The following is a 19183-nucleotide window of genomic DNA, read 5'->3' on the forward strand; positions in this document are numbered from 1 at the left end:
AATACGAGCTCGGGTGCGGAGGCTGGAAAACTCCACTAGCAGTTGACGAGGAGAACTTCTCCTTGCTCCTTTGTCTACTGGAGGACCCAGTCGATGACATCGGACAAAGTCGGATGAACTCAAGTTGACCCCCATCCTCCTGCCAACGTCAAGGACAGCCTCCTCTGGATCCTCATCTTTCACCTCTGGAACTCCTTGGATCCTGATGTTGCGTGACCTGGATTTTTGCTCCAGGTCATCAATTCTTTGCTCCAAGACTGTCATCTTTTCCACTGATTTCCTTTCTGCCTCCTTATGTAGTTGAATCTCTGACTCCTGGGCCTTTATCCTCCCCTCAAGATCCATGATCCGGCCCTCCTGCATCTCTAGCCGGGTGATGATTGCAGACATTGCCTCTGTAACTGCATCTTTTACAAACTTTTTTAGTTGACTACTTTTCTCGAGCTTGTCGATGACAAGCTGGGCAATGTCGTCAGATTCCCTTTTTGTTGGCATATTAAAAAATATGGGTTTAAAATGAGAAATGGGTGGGAATAATCCAAAAAAAAGCAAATTGTTGAAAATTAATGTGAGTGAAGTCTGCAGCGGAGGAAAAGACCCAAGTAAGAGGACAGGTTTATGTGAACAGAGCATTGATAGAGTAGTACTCTGTTTTGAAGCGAAGACTATGTTTACAGGAATGGAATGTTAACTAATAACTTCTCAAGGACATTTCTCCACATTGATCCACTTTCACTTTCACTAACATTTTTAGCTCCAAGTATCACAAAAAGTCCAAGGTGTGGGACTGTAGTAAGAAGTTCCTTGCAAGACCCATGAGGAATCCAACCAAAAAAACACAAAGTTTCTACATTCTGATAGTAGCGTATATCAACACAGATGTCACAAAGATGGCATCTATTAGCTGCACAACATATGAAGTGTGAAGTATGAAGACTTAGACTAAAAAAGAAGATTTTTTGTAGACACTTTACAAGCACATGGCAGAGTTTATCCTATCAAGAGCGACATCTTTGGTCCGCATGACACAGCCGGGGTTTGAACTCCCGACCTCCCGGTTGTTAGACGGACGCTCTACCAACTGAACCAACACATCTTGTGATAAATAAAAAAAAATAGGCCTAATTGGGTGGTGTCCTAGAGAGAGTACATGTGTTCATGCTCAAGTGAGCCATGCTATTCTATATTGTTTCTGAGTTTGTCCGAGTGCATTATTTTTCTTGTCTTCACCAATCAATCTGAGAACGAAGTTCAATTCTAGCTTTATACAGACAGGAGTATGTTGTCTTGAAATTCTGTTAATTTAGTTAATTCATGGCTAGAACCATGAAGAGACAGCATGTACACTTAAAATATAATCCATTGAACGGATGTCACATGAAGATAACGAATTTAATAATGCCTACTTACCCTGAAAAGATATATATATAATAACATGAAATTAGAAACACAGCCTGTGACTGTCACCAGCAGCGAAGTAAGGTAAAACAGATCATAATCAGAGAACAGCAGCAGAGCAGAGCAAAGAAAAGAAAAGAAACAATCAAAACAAAGCAAAGAAAAGCTAAGAAATAAAAAAAAAAAATAAAAGGGGATGCCTGCAGCCTTTCAGCAACATTATTCGTCCGACAATTGTCAGCTCTTACAACTTTCCTTTGTTTTGATTGGATGAGACTGAAGCACTGTTACTATGGTAATTGTCAGATAAAACATGACTTGTTGGATAAAATCGCAGACAAAGTCCTTTGATGAAATTGCTCCCCAACGCAAAACAAATGAAATAAAAACGAAGAAGAGCAATGCAATGCAAATCACACACAAAAAGCAAAGCAACAACAAATCATAATCAATAGCGAAGCAAAGCATCCCCTATATAAAAAAAAAACGTGCCCGTATATCATACACATAAAAACTAAACCAAGTGTAGCATGCCCTATAATAATTATTATCATCAAACCATAAAATTCCTAACATGTCAGAATTTTAAATAACGGAAATCTATATAAAGGACATAAATTTCAAATTATTCACATGTAAGCACACATATAGGCCCTAAATAATCATCAATTTTCGAAACATACGCTGGTTGAGATGCTGTTTGGAACCATGCACTCTAAGAAATTGAATTGTTTAACATAGTTATGAACTTACCAACTGTTGCTTCGTTTACATGCAATTTTCTTTCAGTAAAAAAAAAAACCCGCTGTTTAAAAAATTATACATTGCTGTTTACTATAGGACCTTAGAAGTTTTTAAACGGTACAGGTTTTTAGATTCTTAAACAACAAAGTTTAATTTTCAATATCTAATTCTCAATAAGCATGGTTGCTTAAACTGATAAGCAAGTACACTGTAAGCTTGCAATAAACAGATTTGTATAAGCTTCTAATCAGCGAATTTACTGTGTAGTTGTAGGTTTTTTTTCTAATGAATGTATGAATGTATGAATCTTTAACCAAGGTGTGGGTTGATGATGATGATGATAAGAGACATAGGGATGGAGGGGAGAGAGGGGGAGGCCTGGAGGGAGAATAGAGAGGGGAGAGAGGGGGAGGCCTGGAGGGAGAATAGAGAGGGGAGAGGAAGGGAGAGCCGGATAGGAGATGGAAGTTGTACAGAGTGTAATCGTGATAATGTCGTAGACGGCGCTGGACTTTCAGGTCCAGAGAGTTCTTAATCTCTGGATGCACGCTTTCAATGTCGGAGGTGGGGGTGGGGCGTCTTTGTCCCCCACCTCTCAAATCTCTATTTCCCAAAAAAATTGACAAGAAACCTCAATGAATCGCCGCGTCTGCGTTCTTATTATATTTTTTTTTTTATAAACGTTTATTATAAGCCTGAGTCGAATCGATTTTAAAATCGGTGTTCGATCGATGTCATCGAACACCGGTGCAGATTTTGCAAAATCGGTGCATCGAAAAAAAAAAAAAATACGTCGGCCGGCCGATTCGTTTGGTTTACACAATCAATCATCAAAATATCAGTAATGTCCAACTTTACTACTACTTACTTGATTTCTATTGCCCCCAAAATGAAACCGAATGAGTAATTATGATGCTATTCACCATTAATTTGAAGTTTATTTCGATCATAGTTCGAGTCTTACTCGTCTGCTCGTGCCGAGATAATTTATGCACGATGAATTCATGAATGGAAGTCATGGCCATCGATCGTGCATGCGCAGTACTGTTCTTTAATCAAACCAGAAAATGGCCGGAAATTGACGCGATCAACGTAAAATAAATCTTGCTTTCATGAACAATATTAAAATCATGACCATAGAACATTATTTAATCGTAATATTTAACAATAATTTGCATATGATAATCATTAATATGAATTTAGAGCTTGATGTGAAACGTTTGTATTTCGTTTCAATTTTCAATGGCGGACATCTCATGACGATCGACTTGACTTCCTGAGTCGAGCTAGTGCACTTGTCTAAAAAAAATAATCATCACGTCAGGATTGATTCTCGAACATTGTCTACATGCAAAAACTCTGTTCAAGTTCGTAATATCACCATATAATAACATTTTACATGACAAAACAGAGAAAATTGCGTTTGATATTTTTTCCCATCAATTTGAAGCTAGTTTGTGCCCAACTTTGGGCTCTGATTTCATGAATGGGAAAATATGTCATACGTCATCAAACACGCATGCGCATTGTGCTTATTTTCTCGGAGCTGATGGAGGAGACGTCCAGAGATGGAATAACAATAGAAATAATCCCAGTATTATTTCTTCCATATGAACATAACATACTTTGCTGACATCGTCAATATTCTTAGTATGACCATAAAATCTTGTTAAATCGTAATAATTTAGATGAATTTAGGGCTCGATTCGAAACATTCGTATTTATTTTGATCGCATGCTCAATTGCGTCTAAAAAACTGGATTGTCATTATCAGGATTAATTCTCGAACATCGTCATAACTCATATTCCACAATCTTTCCTCACAATCGTTATATCAGCATTGAATAGCAATTCAAATGACCATCCAGAGAAAATTACGTATTTATTCCCATAAATTTATTTGGAGCTCATTTTGGATCCAACTACACAATCTCAGGCAAGTTACAGCGCTCTCCGTTGATTGCACTTGTTTGCTGGCGCTGACGTCAAGCACGCCTGTCGTTTCGGGAGAGTGAGTGTACTAGCTGCGGACGGGGCTGGTGAATGGACTGCGAATGCTAGTCGACCGAAAATCATCCGGATCGACTCTGCGTGATTCATGTCTTTATTATTGTTTCATTTTAAACTTATATGTTGTCATCTGCAAATATCATTGTTGAAGATATTTTGGGAAGAATTCTGCTTTGGTCCCCGGCCTTTTTTGTGTGTTTTGTGATCATGGAAAATACAAACGAACTTTGCTCTGTCATCTGCTTGTGCAACGCTCACCCGGCCAACGCCAGCGCATACCGTCAGTGCGTAGTGCATATATGCAAAGCGCATCGCATCGATCGACGCAAAAACAAAAGACTAAATTTTCCCCGCCTTCAATATTCGATGCATCGATGTTCGATCGAATTAGAGCTGTCGAACACCGGTTTTCAAAATAATCGATATGACTCAGGCTTAATTTATTATAATTATTATTATTAATATTATTTATTCGACCGATAAAAAAGTGCATACTCATTACATAAAAAAAACAATTACAGTACACGAACATGCAAAGAAATGCGGGGACGGCATGTCACAGTGGGTTAGAGGGCACAAAGGCGAAATTCAGCACGGAAACACACGTACCAAAGAGGGCTGGGGACCGAAGGGGGGGGGGGGGGCCGTCTGCTAAATTAGATTTAAACTGTTTTGAACAGTAACATAAAGTATGGACATTTTTCTGTCAATAGCATCTATTATATTAAATGTAAATCTTTTTTCACTTTTACATCAGAGTATAAAAAATAATTGAATAATAAATACGGAAAGTGCTTATTATAACAGATGCATTCAAATAAAAAAAATCTGAATTGCCAATAATCTTATAATTTCTTTTTTTCTTCAAAAGTCAATATTAAAATATACTTTTGAAAAAAAAAAGCTTTTTTCATTGACCAAATTCACTTTATTTATTTACCTCAATTTCTTCTTATTTTATAATACCTTGTAAAGTATTTTTAAGAAAGGAAGAAAGCAGAAATGCATGGGGATAATGCTATCTGACTTGAAACTATACTTTTTGAGACGTTTGAGGGTGGGTTGTGTTTTTTTTCACTGCTTTTCCATATTCAACTGTTCATCCAATAACTAATTCATCAGGAAAACAATGTTTTCATTTGCTTTTCACATTGTGAACTTTTGATTGTTTTTTTTTTGCATGATCAAGACAAATGCAAAAAATAGTGAGTCCATCATTAACCTTGTGCCAAAACATTCATCCATGTCTGTACGCACTCATTTTTTGCCGGGGGGAGGGAGGGGCAGCATGGCTTAAACTTTTTTGAAAGAAATTCGAAAGCGAGGGAGTGGAGCAACCGAGCTTGTTATTGGACCACCTTTATACTTTCAAAGATGAACATCAAAGGATTTCGTGTGTATGCTTGGTTAATTTTGTGAACCATTTTACAGAAAAAAATCATTTCTGGGGGCTACTGCCCGGGCCCCTGCCACCCGCATTGCGTATGGCCATGTATGCATCAACTGCTTTATGAGGCGAAATCTTTTGTCATAAATTTCTTAGTAGTGTCTGCATCTAATTATGTTTTTTTTTTAGTGTCATCGATCAATTTTTTGTCGGGGTGCATGGACTTAAACTTTCAAGTTTAAATAAATATTGTCCCTGCATGAATAGTTTCAACGCACCCCCCCCCCCCGAGCTGAAAATTTGAAATATATGGGCTATGAAGGTGAATTTCCAAGGTCGATTTGAAAGCACACAAGGGTCGAGGTAAAACAACAAGTTTGGCACCATATATGATTAAAGTTACTCATAGAGATATTAGTAGGCCTATTATATTCTCTATTAATTATTTACCATACCACAAGATAACACCATATTACGACGTATCTTTACCATCTGCTAAATTCAAATGTTGGTAGATTTGTCTTTTTCCAAGTATTTGAAAAAAAAATCATATCTAAGTAAGTAGCAATAATGATTGCATAAATTTTTAATTTTAGTCAAAATGTAAAAATAAAAATATATTGTAGTTATTTATGTATATATGATTTGATTTTCATCATTCATTTATAAAGGATAGTATTATCATTTGCTATATTATATTTTTTTGCTTGTGGTAGACTAAATATCGCACGCGCTATTTGCTTGCATGCATGCTTTGAGCGCAGAATTTGTCTGATAACGTTACTTCAGCTGGTCTTTATTCACAGGGGTCAATGGCGTTCAGCTCAAATTTTTGTCGTTTTTAAGCCTTGAATCTTGTCGTATTTCAAGCTCAAGTGTAGATTTAAAGGTTACTACTGGTGGAGGTGACATTATCGGGAACGAGAAGGTGGTTTTGTAGCTCTTAAATGGACAACTCTGTTGTATTTTAGGAGGATAATTCCTCCCGTTTCGGCTTTTCTTTTGTCGCCGACATTCTCCGACTGTCACCGGTAACAAAGCCCGTGCACGATTTTAGCCAAAGATCGTTCTTTCATTACGATAGTAACTTCCGCAGCTGAGGCCTTCTTCGTCGGGGATATTAGGCCTACATGTACTAGCGTTTCGCTTGCCCGCGGAGAGATTCTTTATCTAGACTTGGTCGACGTCCACACAAATTTTTCTCAAGAAAGCCAAGTCAGCCAAGCCCAGGGACGAGAATGGCAGATAAAGGTGGATCAATTGACCTGAAATGGGTGGTAAGTTTACCATGTTTATGGAGATATACTGGTACAGTAGTCTGTACCACTCATTCAATGAACAAGGTTATAAATAATATAACATTGTTCTCAGTTATATCTCCATGTGTGGCAAAATAAGGGTGGCAATGTTTGGCTTATTTTCTCTTTTTGTTTGGGGCAAATGCCTGATTTTTTTACACTGACATGACTGACAGTTTCCATCAGTAGAGGCGCTCGGCCAATATGGGAGATTGTCTCCCATTGGAGATTTGCTTTGCAAAAGGACAAAAGAAACAACACCAACAAAAGCATGATTTTTTCCAATCAAAATTTTGTCTCACTGAGGTCAGAAGCCCATTTGTTTTGTGTGTGATTGACAACAAAAATCCTTATCAAAACAAAAGTAGATGGTGAATTTTTAAAGTAGACAGTGAAAAGGGGTAATTTTTCATGCGGAATCTGCTTATCACATTTTTATTTGCCGCCAAGGTAATCCTTTTGCCGCAAATGTAAACAAAGGAAATTGGTCTCCAAAACTGGAGACTGTCTCTGAAATTGGATACCCAAATTCTTTACAAAAGTCTCTGATATTGGAGATAATCTCCCACATTGGAGACAGTCTCCAATATTGGCCGTGCGCCTCTACTGTCCATTACACCTATTATTCATATAACTTGGCTCTTATTTAAATTTGACACTTTAAATAATTTTTTTCTTAATTAAAAATAGAGATCAAAAAATGAAAAATTTCTTGCCATATTACTTTCCACCAATAGAGGGCGTATACAAAATATGCCCAAAATTCAAGTTTTTGAGCGCTCTAGTGAATACAAAAATTATTCCCAAGTTACTAATGTAAAATAAATTGCAACTGTATGGAAATTAGTAATTTTGGTCACAAAAGTGATATTTTAATGATTTTTTTAAAGTATGTGCTCTGTATAACATTGGCATACCATAGTCCTACCTGAAGATTCCCCACAGGCAGGATGGTAGCAGTGAACAAGTGGTCTGTACCGTAAAGGGCACTAGATCTAGTATTCAACCCGTTGGAGAGTTTCCTCAAATAGGCCTATAGAAATATAGAATTTACCTGAATTTCAGACCCGTCTTATTTCCATGAGCAAATGCTGGTTATTCTTTTTCCGTTTTTTTTTTTTATTCAACCAGTCGACCGTGTGGCGCGGGCGATCAAATTATACGGCGATAGTTTTTGGCACTAGTATTTCAATCCGTCAGCACATGTATTCAACCTAGTAATGAAAGATGGCCCTGTCTCTCAATCTGCCCTTGTCCCATGTGACTTAGCCAGGAGGCTTCTAAAAATCATTTACTAACGTAAGGTAACTCTCGTACAAAGCCAGGTCTTCTATTCTATACATCTGTACATGTGTGTACCACCAAAAAACCTGAAACTTTCGCCCCCGATATTTCTACTTTCTCTCTAAAAGATCTAGCCCTAAATCATGTACATGGGATACAATACAACTTCATTTCCGACATTTCCACGCTATGGATTTTATTTTTAGACAAGTATTCATTAAAAAATGAGAAAAATATCATGAAAAGAAGGAAGAGACTTGCCCGATGTTTACGCCGCCATCTTGTTTTCTATTGTTCTTCACCCACAGTACAGACGCTTGCGTCGTGTAATGAAACTTGGGCAATACTTTGCTCTTTTAATTTTTTTTCCTCATATTTTCTTTAGGACAGGTAATTTACATGTATATGAAATGCAATTTATTCATGTATTCCTCATAGGATTTTTCAACATCAATCTGATGGAATAAGTTTGTATATATCATATATTTGACAATTGAAACTGTTTAATAAGTACAATAACTTGAATTGAAATATATTTATTTGATAACAGTAAAATCTTCTTATTCTGGTGAATATAATTAAAATTTCCAATGCTTTATATATTAGGTATATAAAATAAGCATATATCTTGAAAGAAATGTTGCACAATGAAATATTATCATATTGTATTTATAACTTGAAATAGACATTTGATGATGAATTTCATTTTCAATAAGAAACATATTTATTGCTTATATTTATTTCAAAGTTTGTTCTTGAAACTTTATCCATTTGGTTCATTATAAGACTTGTTTATTCGAATTAATTACTTATATTTTTATTCATAGAAGAGACACCTTCTATATCGTGTATAATATGAAATCATTTTTTTTTACAATTTACAAAAGACACAACTAAGTATTCAAACGTCAGTTCTCATTTGAAACTTAACGTCTTGGCTATATATGCATGTAGTTCTTCAGGACCGTAGCCAGGATTTTCTATGAAGGGGTTACGAATTATAAAAAGCGAATCTTTCTCTTTCATGATCAGTTGCAGTCAATCATTCACTCCACCTACCAAATAATGTGAGCACGAAGAGCGAGGGGATTTTTTATACTTCTAAGCACTTTTTGTACTTACATGTATGATCAGGGACGAGGGACCTGTTTAATAAAGAGTTACAATCATTGTGACTTTGCCATCATATGGCAACTGCCAAGGAAACCTGGATTGTGATTGGCTGCTGAGCCATTTTGCCATGATAGTTTCCATAGTGACAAAGTTACAACAGTTGTTTATGACACCCTGGAACCCAGGGACCCCCGTGGCTATGGCCCTGTTCTTTCTAAATTGTTATCAAATGTCACATACATGTACATGTACACTTATCGTTTTGATACTGAGCATCTTTGCAATAGAATTCTTTGATAAATTGTTATCAAATGTCACATACACTTATCATTTTGATACTGAGCATCTTTGCAATAGAGTTTTAAACCTGTATCAAAGATATCGAGTGCATACCGAACTTTCAAGAAACATTATAAATCTTTGGACATATACTGGACATATGCAGATACATGTCCCTTCAAATTTATATGTTTTTTTATTTTCATTCTGAATTCATGTACATCAGAATATTATGAATTTACCCTAGCCAAGGAAGTATCTTTTTTGTACTTTGAATGACTAAAATAATTAAAATTCGAAATACATATAGTGGTACATTAAAAGAAAGGGTAAATCTTCTTTTTGACATGTAGGACAGCGATACATCTATAGTTGCTGTGGTTTCTGCATCGGTGAGTCCCCAAACTTCAGAGCATTCATGATGCATCCACCGATTGCAGAAATCACAGCCGATCCACTATTCACCCTCTCTGTATGCTACTTGACACATGCAACAAATATTTGGATCTATTTGCAGGTGAGGTTGCTTACGGGGTTGATTTTTGCTTTTCGTCTCGCGTTTTCTTTTCCCCTGTCATTCTCTTCTTCCTTTTTCCTCCTCTCCATGGCTTCCTTTTCTCTCTTCTCTCGCTTCACTCGGAGCTGTTCTTCTTTTAACTTCTTAGCTCTTTGACGCTCTTCGAGTCTCTCTCTTTTCCGTTCTTCTTTTTTCTTGTTATCTTCTTTCTCCTGAAGGAATTCAAGGAAGGCTTCCCCCAATATTGTTTCTGGTAACTGCTCATGCCTCTTTCCGGTTGAGAATTCTACCTGTGGAAACCTTATATATTCGTGAAGAGCAGGGGAGACGAAGTCAGCCACGGAGAATGCCTGTCTGTCACAAACATTGACACGATCCTTAGAACTCAACCTTGGGGTTGGATGTTGAGGAATTACATCAGTCGCCTGTCTCGACGTGGATGGTTGGTCTACTTCCTCTGGTGCAGACGTAGATGACGTGCTACCAGATGCTGCTGTGAAAATTGAAGATGATCTTTTTTGTAATATTTCGTGAAGGGGAAGATCCCAGCAGCCTTGAATCCGTTGATTGCTATCGCTGTTCATGATGCCACTCTCTCCCAGGCTTTCCTGAAAACTCCGGCGAATGTAGAGTTCGTCAAGAAGTATCCAATGCAATGTTCCATTCCGCTTTCAATGACCTGAAGAGGGAAACATCACAGGGTTGAAGTAAGTGTGTGGCTTAGGCGGAAGCCTGTATAAGATGATTCCGTTCTCTGGTAGAAACTAGCAACCTCCGATGATTGGTGAGTGCTATGGCCATCCACCATTAATAATAATAGCCAATTTTTAGAAAGCGCTTTTCCCAGAATGGCCCAAAGCGCGTTACAGCATATTATTACCCCGTCATTAGGAGAACAGGTCTCAGAATTTTGTGTTGAGTGAGAAACTGATGGAAGAGATTTGCAACGAAGGCGAAGAAGGACTTGGAGTCCATCCATCCGCTGTCGGTTGCTGCAAAGAATGCTCCGCGGGGTACGTCCGTCGTATACCGCCCACAAGCCTCTGTCAGTTTACCTGGAACGATAATGACAGGAGGGAGGAAATCTCCGACACGTTCATTGTTGCCAAGACGGTGATCTGCGTCTTGTCGGAGTTCCTCACCTCGTGGACGATTTTCGATCCCTTCTCTGCAAGAACTCTGGTCCCCTTGCGCCTGCCAAGTGGGAAGCCACTTTCATCGCCATTGAACATCCGCCTTCCTTCAAAGAGGATGCTCATGGCCCCCACTTCCTCCAGATACATGTAGGCCTCTGATTCTTTGAACCATCGATTGATTCGGCCAGGGGTAACAATGGCCCTCTCCTTGCCTATCGGTTGGGATTTCCAGAAGACAAGCCTCGGATTTCTGGTGAGAAATCTCACAAACCATTTTGTCACCTGGCCTGTTGTTGGTAAATGGTGTCTTCCTTCCATTTTTATTGATCATGTTCTTCACTACCTGCAAATAAAAACAAAGAGAAAAGACAAAACACTATAAGCTTTATATATGTAAGTAAGGTTCACTACATGTACTTCAACATTTATCACTATTTTTACTATATTATTAAAAGAAATGTGATACGAATGGATATGGCATCATTAATTTCTGTTATGATCAATTGAGCACAGCAAATGGTAGTACCACTTAAAGCTGGTGTATCATTTAATTGCTAATCTCCAAAAAGAATATAACAGATGTATGATAGTATATTTATGCATTTTATTTTTCAGTCGTAGTTATTTCACTTTGAAATAAGCATATGATAGTTTTCCAATATTCCCTGGTTGAGAATGACAAACTGAATACCACCAAAGCGAGTGATGAATGTTATTATTTCAAAAATATTGTCAAAATACTTACATCTTTGATGTTTTCTTTGGTTTGACCTAAACCAACTTTGGCCATTTGAATGGCCCAGTCGACAATTGCCTTCTCTTCCCCAGGGGTGAGATAAGTTGAAGGGCCTTGTCTACTGATATTTTCCCATGACATACTGTACATGTATGTTATGCTCAGAAGGAGGAAAGATGCAATTTGGAAGATAATGGGGAAAATCTGAAAATTTGTGTACAAAACAAATGGGAGAATTATCCACAAAATCTGTGATTCTGAAGCATGGTGGCCAATTTAAGGATCCCCATTAAAAATACAAGTCTTTTAAACATCCATAACTTGCATGTTTCATAACCAATTTTTATAGATGAAACTTGTTTTATATTGTTCCTCTCGCTCATTTTACTCTTTCCAATAAGATTGCTTCTCTTCTTGGGTTTTGGTTTCCTTTAATTCTCATCATAGTACTTGGTAGATTGCATACTACTGTAGTTCTTATTTTTGATAGATCCAGATGTGTATGACTATCATGATTTTCTTTATGTTTCTAGACATTATTTGATAAGGAGAAGGAGAAGGCCAAGACTGCTAAGAAAGAACAGATGAAGGATGACATCCCCGATCTTCCAGAGATGGGCGGTGGAGACGGGAAACCAGCTGGGAAGAAGAAACTGTCGGTGGAACGCATCTACCAGAAGAAGACTCAGTTGGAGCATATCCTGATCCGTCCAGACACATATATTGGGTCTACAGAGCCAGTCACAGAGGTAAGCCAGGACATGACATTAGCAGTGGCCCAGGGCAACCAAAAATGAGAGTAGGGCCACCAAAATTCTGCAAAAGCCAACACTTGGTGGTCCGGATGGGCTACCAAAGTCTTGATAAATTGTAATGTTTTATTGTTATAGGGCCACCAAATTTACTTGGCAAGTTGGCAGGCCACCAAGAAAGTGAAAATTATGATTTTGGAAGAAAAAAGGTTAAGTGTTCAAGCAATGCCCTAATACAGAATCTTTTGAATATGATATTTTACAGTTACAAAGGAAAGTAATGTATTTTTCAGATATAAAAGCTCTTTCAACCACTCCTTTTTGCTTGTGGTGATATTCTACTGGTTTTAATCATGTTTCTCTAATGTCCTGTAATTCTATGGTATAACAAATTCATGTTTCATATCGGAAAATTGTCATATGGTGATCTAGTGAGTATTGACAGTATGTTCAAAGATATTTGAATAGTTAGTCTTACATTTTTTTACCAAACAGATAGTGATAGATTATTACATTTTTTGTATGATTGATTCTTACCTAAGATACGCTGCTAATGATAATTTGTATTTTATCTTTGACCAATATAGACAATGTGGGTAATTGACAATGGTGTTATGGTGAACAGAGATGTGACCTATGTACGAGGCCTCTACAAGATCTTTGATGAAATCCTTGGTACGTTGCTATTAATATCATTATGCTTATTAAACAAACATGACATAAGAATCAGATTCATAAGGTAATAATAATGATATATAGCATTCATGAGGCGCTGATTTATCTAGTTTCCTATTCAATGGCGCACTATATATTACCCTGGCTGTAGCTCCAGCTGCTAAAGGTGCTTGGTGCATTCAAGGAATTAATCCTGCCGGGTACCCATTCACCTCACCTGGGTTGAGTGCAGCACAATGTGGATAAATTTCTTGCTGAAAGAAAACATGCTATGGCTGGGAGTCCAACCCATGTCCCTCTCATTGAAAGACAAGATTCGTAACCACTAGACCACAGCTCCCCCACAGGAAATGCTAGTTAAATGAGCAGTGACATGGAATGATTTCATCAGTGCAATAATCCAGCACTTATAATAATATGATGTTTCATCATTGAAATTTTAAACAAAGGGGAAATTAAAAAAAATATAAGTTTTATTACTATTAAGACAACAGACCCAGATAGATAGTACAACCTGTAAAAATCCAATCTTGATGGCACATTTCTTATTATTAAAATTGTCTGTTAAGTTTCTTTTTAATTTTCCCATTAGTGAATTAATACTTACCATTCTTCATCTTGACAGTAAATGCTGCTGACAATAAGCAAAGGGATCCAAAAATGGACTGCATCAAGATCACTTTGGATAAGTAAGTAAAGATGATTCCTTTAGAGATAATTTTATTTCGTTTTCATATGGAGAGAATTATAATTTCTTAACCCCAACATTTGACAAGAAAGGAGGGTAATATTAGAAAGGTACATTTACATCAGTGGAGCCAGTCGCTTGTTGCCTGACCATGTGAAATAAATTTTTACTTCAGCCTCAGGCACTTTGGGCAATGGAGAGTCTTTTAGGGTTAGAGTGAGATAATGACTTTTCAACTTTAGGAATTTTCTAGAATAGTATATTACATGTATATGACATTTGTTCATGAATCATAAGACCTTTCCACCGTGAATTATAGTTTATTTTAAAGTCCCCTATCAGAAATTCAGTTAAACTTTTGTTTACATGCATCTAGCTTGAAGTTCTTCAAATTATTTTTTTTCCTTGATTTGTTAATGCAGAAGATAAATGTTAAAGTTTGAATATTGTTAAGGCATTGTCTTTAATTAGTTTGTGGTTTCTTAGATCATCATGAAACTGGAGGCAATCTTCACTTAAATGTTCAAATGAATAATATGCTTGTCATTTATAGTTGATTATACTTTGCCTAGCGTCTCATATGCTATTAAGGATTTAACTTGTAGACCAGGATTTAGACGTCTCGTTAAAAAAATATCTGCACTGGCTGATTGTCAGCTCCAACAATTTATATTGAATCTTTGTGTTGATTTCTTGAACAACATGGATCCCTGACTTTTAATGTGGTAACTGTCATAGCTAACAATTTAGTTAGTTCTGACAATTTTAATGAAACAACTCCCCCAAAACAATGAAATGACATGGTTCCCCTTTTCTTTCCTGAAATCCTGTGTTGTTCTTTAACCTTCTACAGGGAGCAGAATCTCATCAGAATTTGGAACAATGGGAAAGGTATTCCTGTGGTAGAACACAAAGGGGAGAAGATGTTTGTACCAGAAATGATCTTTGGGCATCTCCTAACATCCAGTAACTATGACGACGAAGAGAAAAAAGTTACAGGTAAATTTATATGGTTGAGTCCCATTTCTTAACCTCATGTACATACATGTATAGCTCAAAGGGGGGGGCAGTTTTTTGTCTCACCTGCGAAGCAAAGTGAGACTATAGGCGCCGCTTTTCCGACGGCGGCGGCGTCAACATCAAATCTTAACCTGAGGTTAAGTTTTTGAAATGACGTCATAACTTAGAAAGTATATGGACCTAGTTAATAAAACTTGGCCATAAGGTTAATCAAGTATTACTGAACATCCTATTAGAGTTTCATGTCACATGACCAAGGTCAAAGGTCATTTAGGGTCAATGAACTTTGGCCGAATTGGGGATATCTGTTGAATTCCCATCATAACTTTGAAAGTTTATGGATCTGATTCATGAAACTTGGACATAATAGTAATCAAGCATCACTGAAAATTTTGTGCAAGTTTCAGGTCTCATGATTAAGGTCAAAGATCATTTAGGGTCAATGAACTTTGGCCGAATCAGGGGTATCTGTTGAATTACCATCATAACTTTGAAAGTTTATTGGTCTAGTTCATTAAACTTGGACATTAGAGTAATCAAGTATCACTGAACATCCTGTGCGCATTTCAGGTCACATGACCAAGGTCAAAGGTCAATGAACTTTGGCCGAATTGGGTGTATCTGTTGAATTACCATCATAACTTTGAAAGTTTATGGATCTGATTCATGAAACTTGTACATAAGAGTAATCAAGTATCACTGAACATTCTGTTCAAGTTTCAGGTCACATGATTAAGGTCAAAGGTCATGTAAGGTCAATGAACTTTGGCCATGTTGGGGTTTTTTGTTGAATAACCATCATATCTCTGTAAGTTTATTGGTCTAGTTCATAAAAAGTGGACATAAGAGTAACCATGTATCACTGAACATCTTGTGCGAGTTAGAGTAGTATTCAAAGTCAGCACTGCTGCTATATTGAACCGCGTGATGCAGGTGAGACGGCCAGAGGCATTCCACTTCTCTCTTTTTTTATTGTTGAAATCATGAAATCTAGTTGGAATCATAAATCCCAAGGTGCCATAAATCCATCAGCTCTCAATTAAGCTGTCATTAATGGGATGTAATTTTTTAAAGATAAGGTTGATATAGATTGATAGTAGGGACTGTGATTTTCCGTTTCAACAAATTGCCTTTTCCGTTACAGAAAATCTTAAATTCTGTTTCGGCATGTCAGAAAACGGAAATTCCGTTTCCCCATAGACTTTGTACACACGGAAAAGTGACAATTCCGTTTACCCATCCAGTAGCAATAACACAAGTTAACGCTCGTGCTGGTCAAAATTTGGATCTGTCACTGTACCAACAACGCAGTAGAATCCTCTCTAATCGGATCTATCCGGGCACAAAAAATATTTTGATACATATATCTAACATGAATACATCCTCACCTTTCACATTTCTAGCAATATTTCACTGTTGAATGAACTTTTATAGATAATTTTTGGGGGTTTTGGACATCGTTTAGAGCAGTCAATGATTTCATTCTACCCGCCATTTTGGATTTCAAGATCGTGCTGTACATTTTCAAACGTAGAGGGCAACAAAACACGACCTGCATGTGAATGTTTTGGATCGGGTGTGAAGGAGTGAAGAGCAGTCACGATGTGTTGATTTTGTTGTGATTGTGGTGAAGTTAGATCGTGTTTTGTGAGGTTTTGTGGCCATTTAATATTCGTATTTTATTGAAATTTTGGAGTAATTTATGTTGCTGTTCTGTGTATTCTGTGATTTTCCGTTTGAAATGCCACTTTCCATTTCAAAAGGCCATTTCCGTGAATTCCGTCTGTTTTCCGCGATCGCGGAAAATCACTGTCCCTATGATAGGTTGATATTATAGGATAACAAAAAAAATGATGACTTTAAGATGGAATTTCAAATATGTAGACTGTATACCTTGATATACTACTCATTTTTGTGTCATCTCTTTGTTTATGTTGGCTTACTCATGAGCTGCTTTTTTTCTCTCTTCAAAAGGTGGTCGAAATGGGTATGGAGCTAAACTCTGCAATATCTTCAGCACAAAGTTCACAGTGATCACAGCTTGTAAAGAATACAAGAAGAAGTTCAAGCAGGTAAATTTAGACAATTGAACTGTTTTTGTTTTAAGGAAACTGAAAATAAATTCATTTTGTAGCTGTCTCAGGATTGCATATTGCAGATATATGCTAAAAAACTCTTAGGAGTGTATGTTTTATCAATTTTGTCCCTGTCTGTACAGATTAGTTAAGTTGATATTGATTTTATGTCATGTCTTGTCTCGGTATACCATTTTTTTCTTTGATATCTGCTCTTTTTAGGGCTCTCATTCTAATTTGGTGAAAAAATGAGCAATCACTGCAGAATTTTGCATATTTGTGTATTTGCTTATCTATCGCCATAGAATTTACAATGAGACATAGTTTGTCCTACATGAAATTTCACATGATTTCAAACATCGTTAACGAAGCAAAATTTCTAGGCAAAATTGTCTTTAAAAAAAAATTTAGTTGGGGATTGTAGGGAAAATTTATCGGTTTTATAACTTTACCTCAGTGATGTATAAAAATTTTTAGTGCAGGATTCTTGTCTGAAACATGAATGGTTTTCCAAAATACATATACCATTACCCAATACCATTTGTTCATTGAAGATAGTAAAAATATTGTTGATCTTATTGCAATAATTTGCAGCTCTAAGTGGATGTAATTGTTAATTACACCCATTTTTTTTATAGAATAATTATTTTCTTCACTTTTCTTGAAAAAAATGAAGAAAATACAGTGCATTTGTTGATATCATTAGAATTCATGTGGAGATAGAACTTAGGGATTAACAGTTGAGAAAGATCTCAAAGAATAAATTTCATTATTCTCAAATAAAGCAAGATAAATGTGAAATTCTATATTGTTGTTTTTTTCTTCAATTTTGTTTGACAATATGCTTTAATTTGTCAAATCTTCAGTCGTGGCATAGCAACATGTCCAAGACAACTCCACCCAAGATCTCTCCGTTTGATGGGAGTGATTTCACTGAGGTGACCTTTAATCCTGACTTGTCAAAGTTCAAGATGACAGAGCTTGATGATGATACCATGGCTCTTCTGACCAGGAGGGCGTATGATATTGCAGGAGCCAACAAAGGCCTCAAGGTCTTCTTGAATGAAAAGCGTCTTCCAGTGAGTAGCCACAGATCATTTCTTCTTACCATAGTGATGAATTTCTGGGGTTTTGGTGGTAAAGTACCCAAGACATCATAATAATGGATAGCATTTTTGTGGCTGACCGTAGTTTAAGTCTAGAGTAAAGAAGGTTTTTAGTCGACGCTTTTGCAAAGCTAGGTTTCACTTTCCTCATTTGTGCATGTTATCGCTTCTCATTTTCATTGAAAAGCAGGAAAAGTAATTATTTTGACCTTTTTCACAGTAAGGTCAAAGCCAGTGTCAAGTGATGACAGTAAACAAATTGTTGATCCAAAACTTCAGTAGCATCAAATCATCTGCCGAGAATATAAAAACATATGTGCAAGATCAAATGAAGTACAGTCATGATTTATAATTAATATTAGTGTATTTCTGAGATGCAAGTGTTTTCTAACCACCACTTTTGACCTCTTGCAGTGATAGTGACCCCTGAACTGCTGGTATGTGAAATTAAAATGATTCGGTACTTGCTTGTTTATCTTGATGATGAAAAATTGGCCATGCACCGATTGATCATAGGGAGGTTGTTGATTTTTGGATGGAGACAGCAATAACAGAGTAATTTAGCAATGTCTTAATTGATATCTTGTAGGTAAATGGCTTCAAATCCTACGTCGATCTCTACGTCAAGGATAAGGAAGACGAGACTGGAAATCGTCTCAAGGTCATTCACGAGCAGGTGAATCCACGCTGGGAGGTGTGTGTTTGTCTGAGTGAGAAAGGCTTTCAACAGGTCAGCTTTGTCAACAGTATTGCAACAACCAAGGTATGTCAAGTATCAGATTTTATAGGCAGTTAGTAACTTTGTCCAGGATTCAAAATAAAATCCCAGATTCAGGTGCGATTTCTATCATAAGTGTGATACTTTAGGTCAGGCAGGAATAGTCAGCTTTAGAACCCAAGTAGTCAACTTTTTTTTATCAAGATATCTATGATATTGCAATTTAAAGGTACCACCATACCCTAAG

At 36.9% G+C, this 19183-nt stretch overlaps 2 protein-coding genes across 2 annotated transcripts in view; one reads left to right on the top strand and one right to left on the bottom strand.

Annotated features, from left to right (window-relative positions):
* The first annotated feature begins 6328 nt into the window (after positions 1 to 6328).
* Positions 6329 to 19183, top strand: part of LOC121424691 (DNA topoisomerase 2-alpha-like) — a 41795-nt gene continuing 28940 nt past the window's right edge. The window contains exons 1-8 of the mRNA XM_041620441.1: positions 6329 to 6816; positions 12436 to 12651; positions 13242 to 13329; positions 13955 to 14018; positions 14871 to 15016; positions 17012 to 17109; positions 17979 to 18191; positions 18808 to 18981. Coding sequence (XP_041476375.1) covers positions 6778 to 6816; positions 12436 to 12651; positions 13242 to 13329; positions 13955 to 14018; positions 14871 to 15016; positions 17012 to 17109; positions 17979 to 18191; positions 18808 to 18981 — 1038 coding nt within the window. The 5' untranslated portion in view covers positions 6329 to 6777. The remainder of the gene's footprint in view (positions 6817 to 12435; positions 12652 to 13241; positions 13330 to 13954; positions 14019 to 14870; positions 15017 to 17011; positions 17110 to 17978; positions 18192 to 18807; positions 18982 to 19183) is intronic.
* On the bottom strand, positions 11043 to 11530 carry LOC121424699. Its single transcript, XM_041620451.1, has one exon. It carries the CDS (start codon positions 11482 to 11484, stop codon positions 11077 to 11079), a length of 408 nt encoding a protein of 135 aa, XP_041476385.1. The 5' UTR covers positions 11485 to 11530; the 3' UTR covers positions 11043 to 11076.

Source organism: Lytechinus variegatus, chromosome 1 (genome assembly GCF_018143015.1).
Source record: "Lytechinus variegatus isolate NC3 chromosome 1, Lvar_3.0, whole genome shotgun sequence".
In the NCBI taxonomy this organism is placed as follows: domain Eukaryota; kingdom Metazoa; phylum Echinodermata; class Echinoidea; order Temnopleuroida; family Toxopneustidae; genus Lytechinus; species Lytechinus variegatus.

Coding starts and splice junctions, on each gene's coding strand:
- LOC121424699 (XM_041620451.1), bottom strand. CDS start 11,484: ATGGAAGGAAGACACCATTTACCAACAACAGGCCAGGTGACAAAATGG.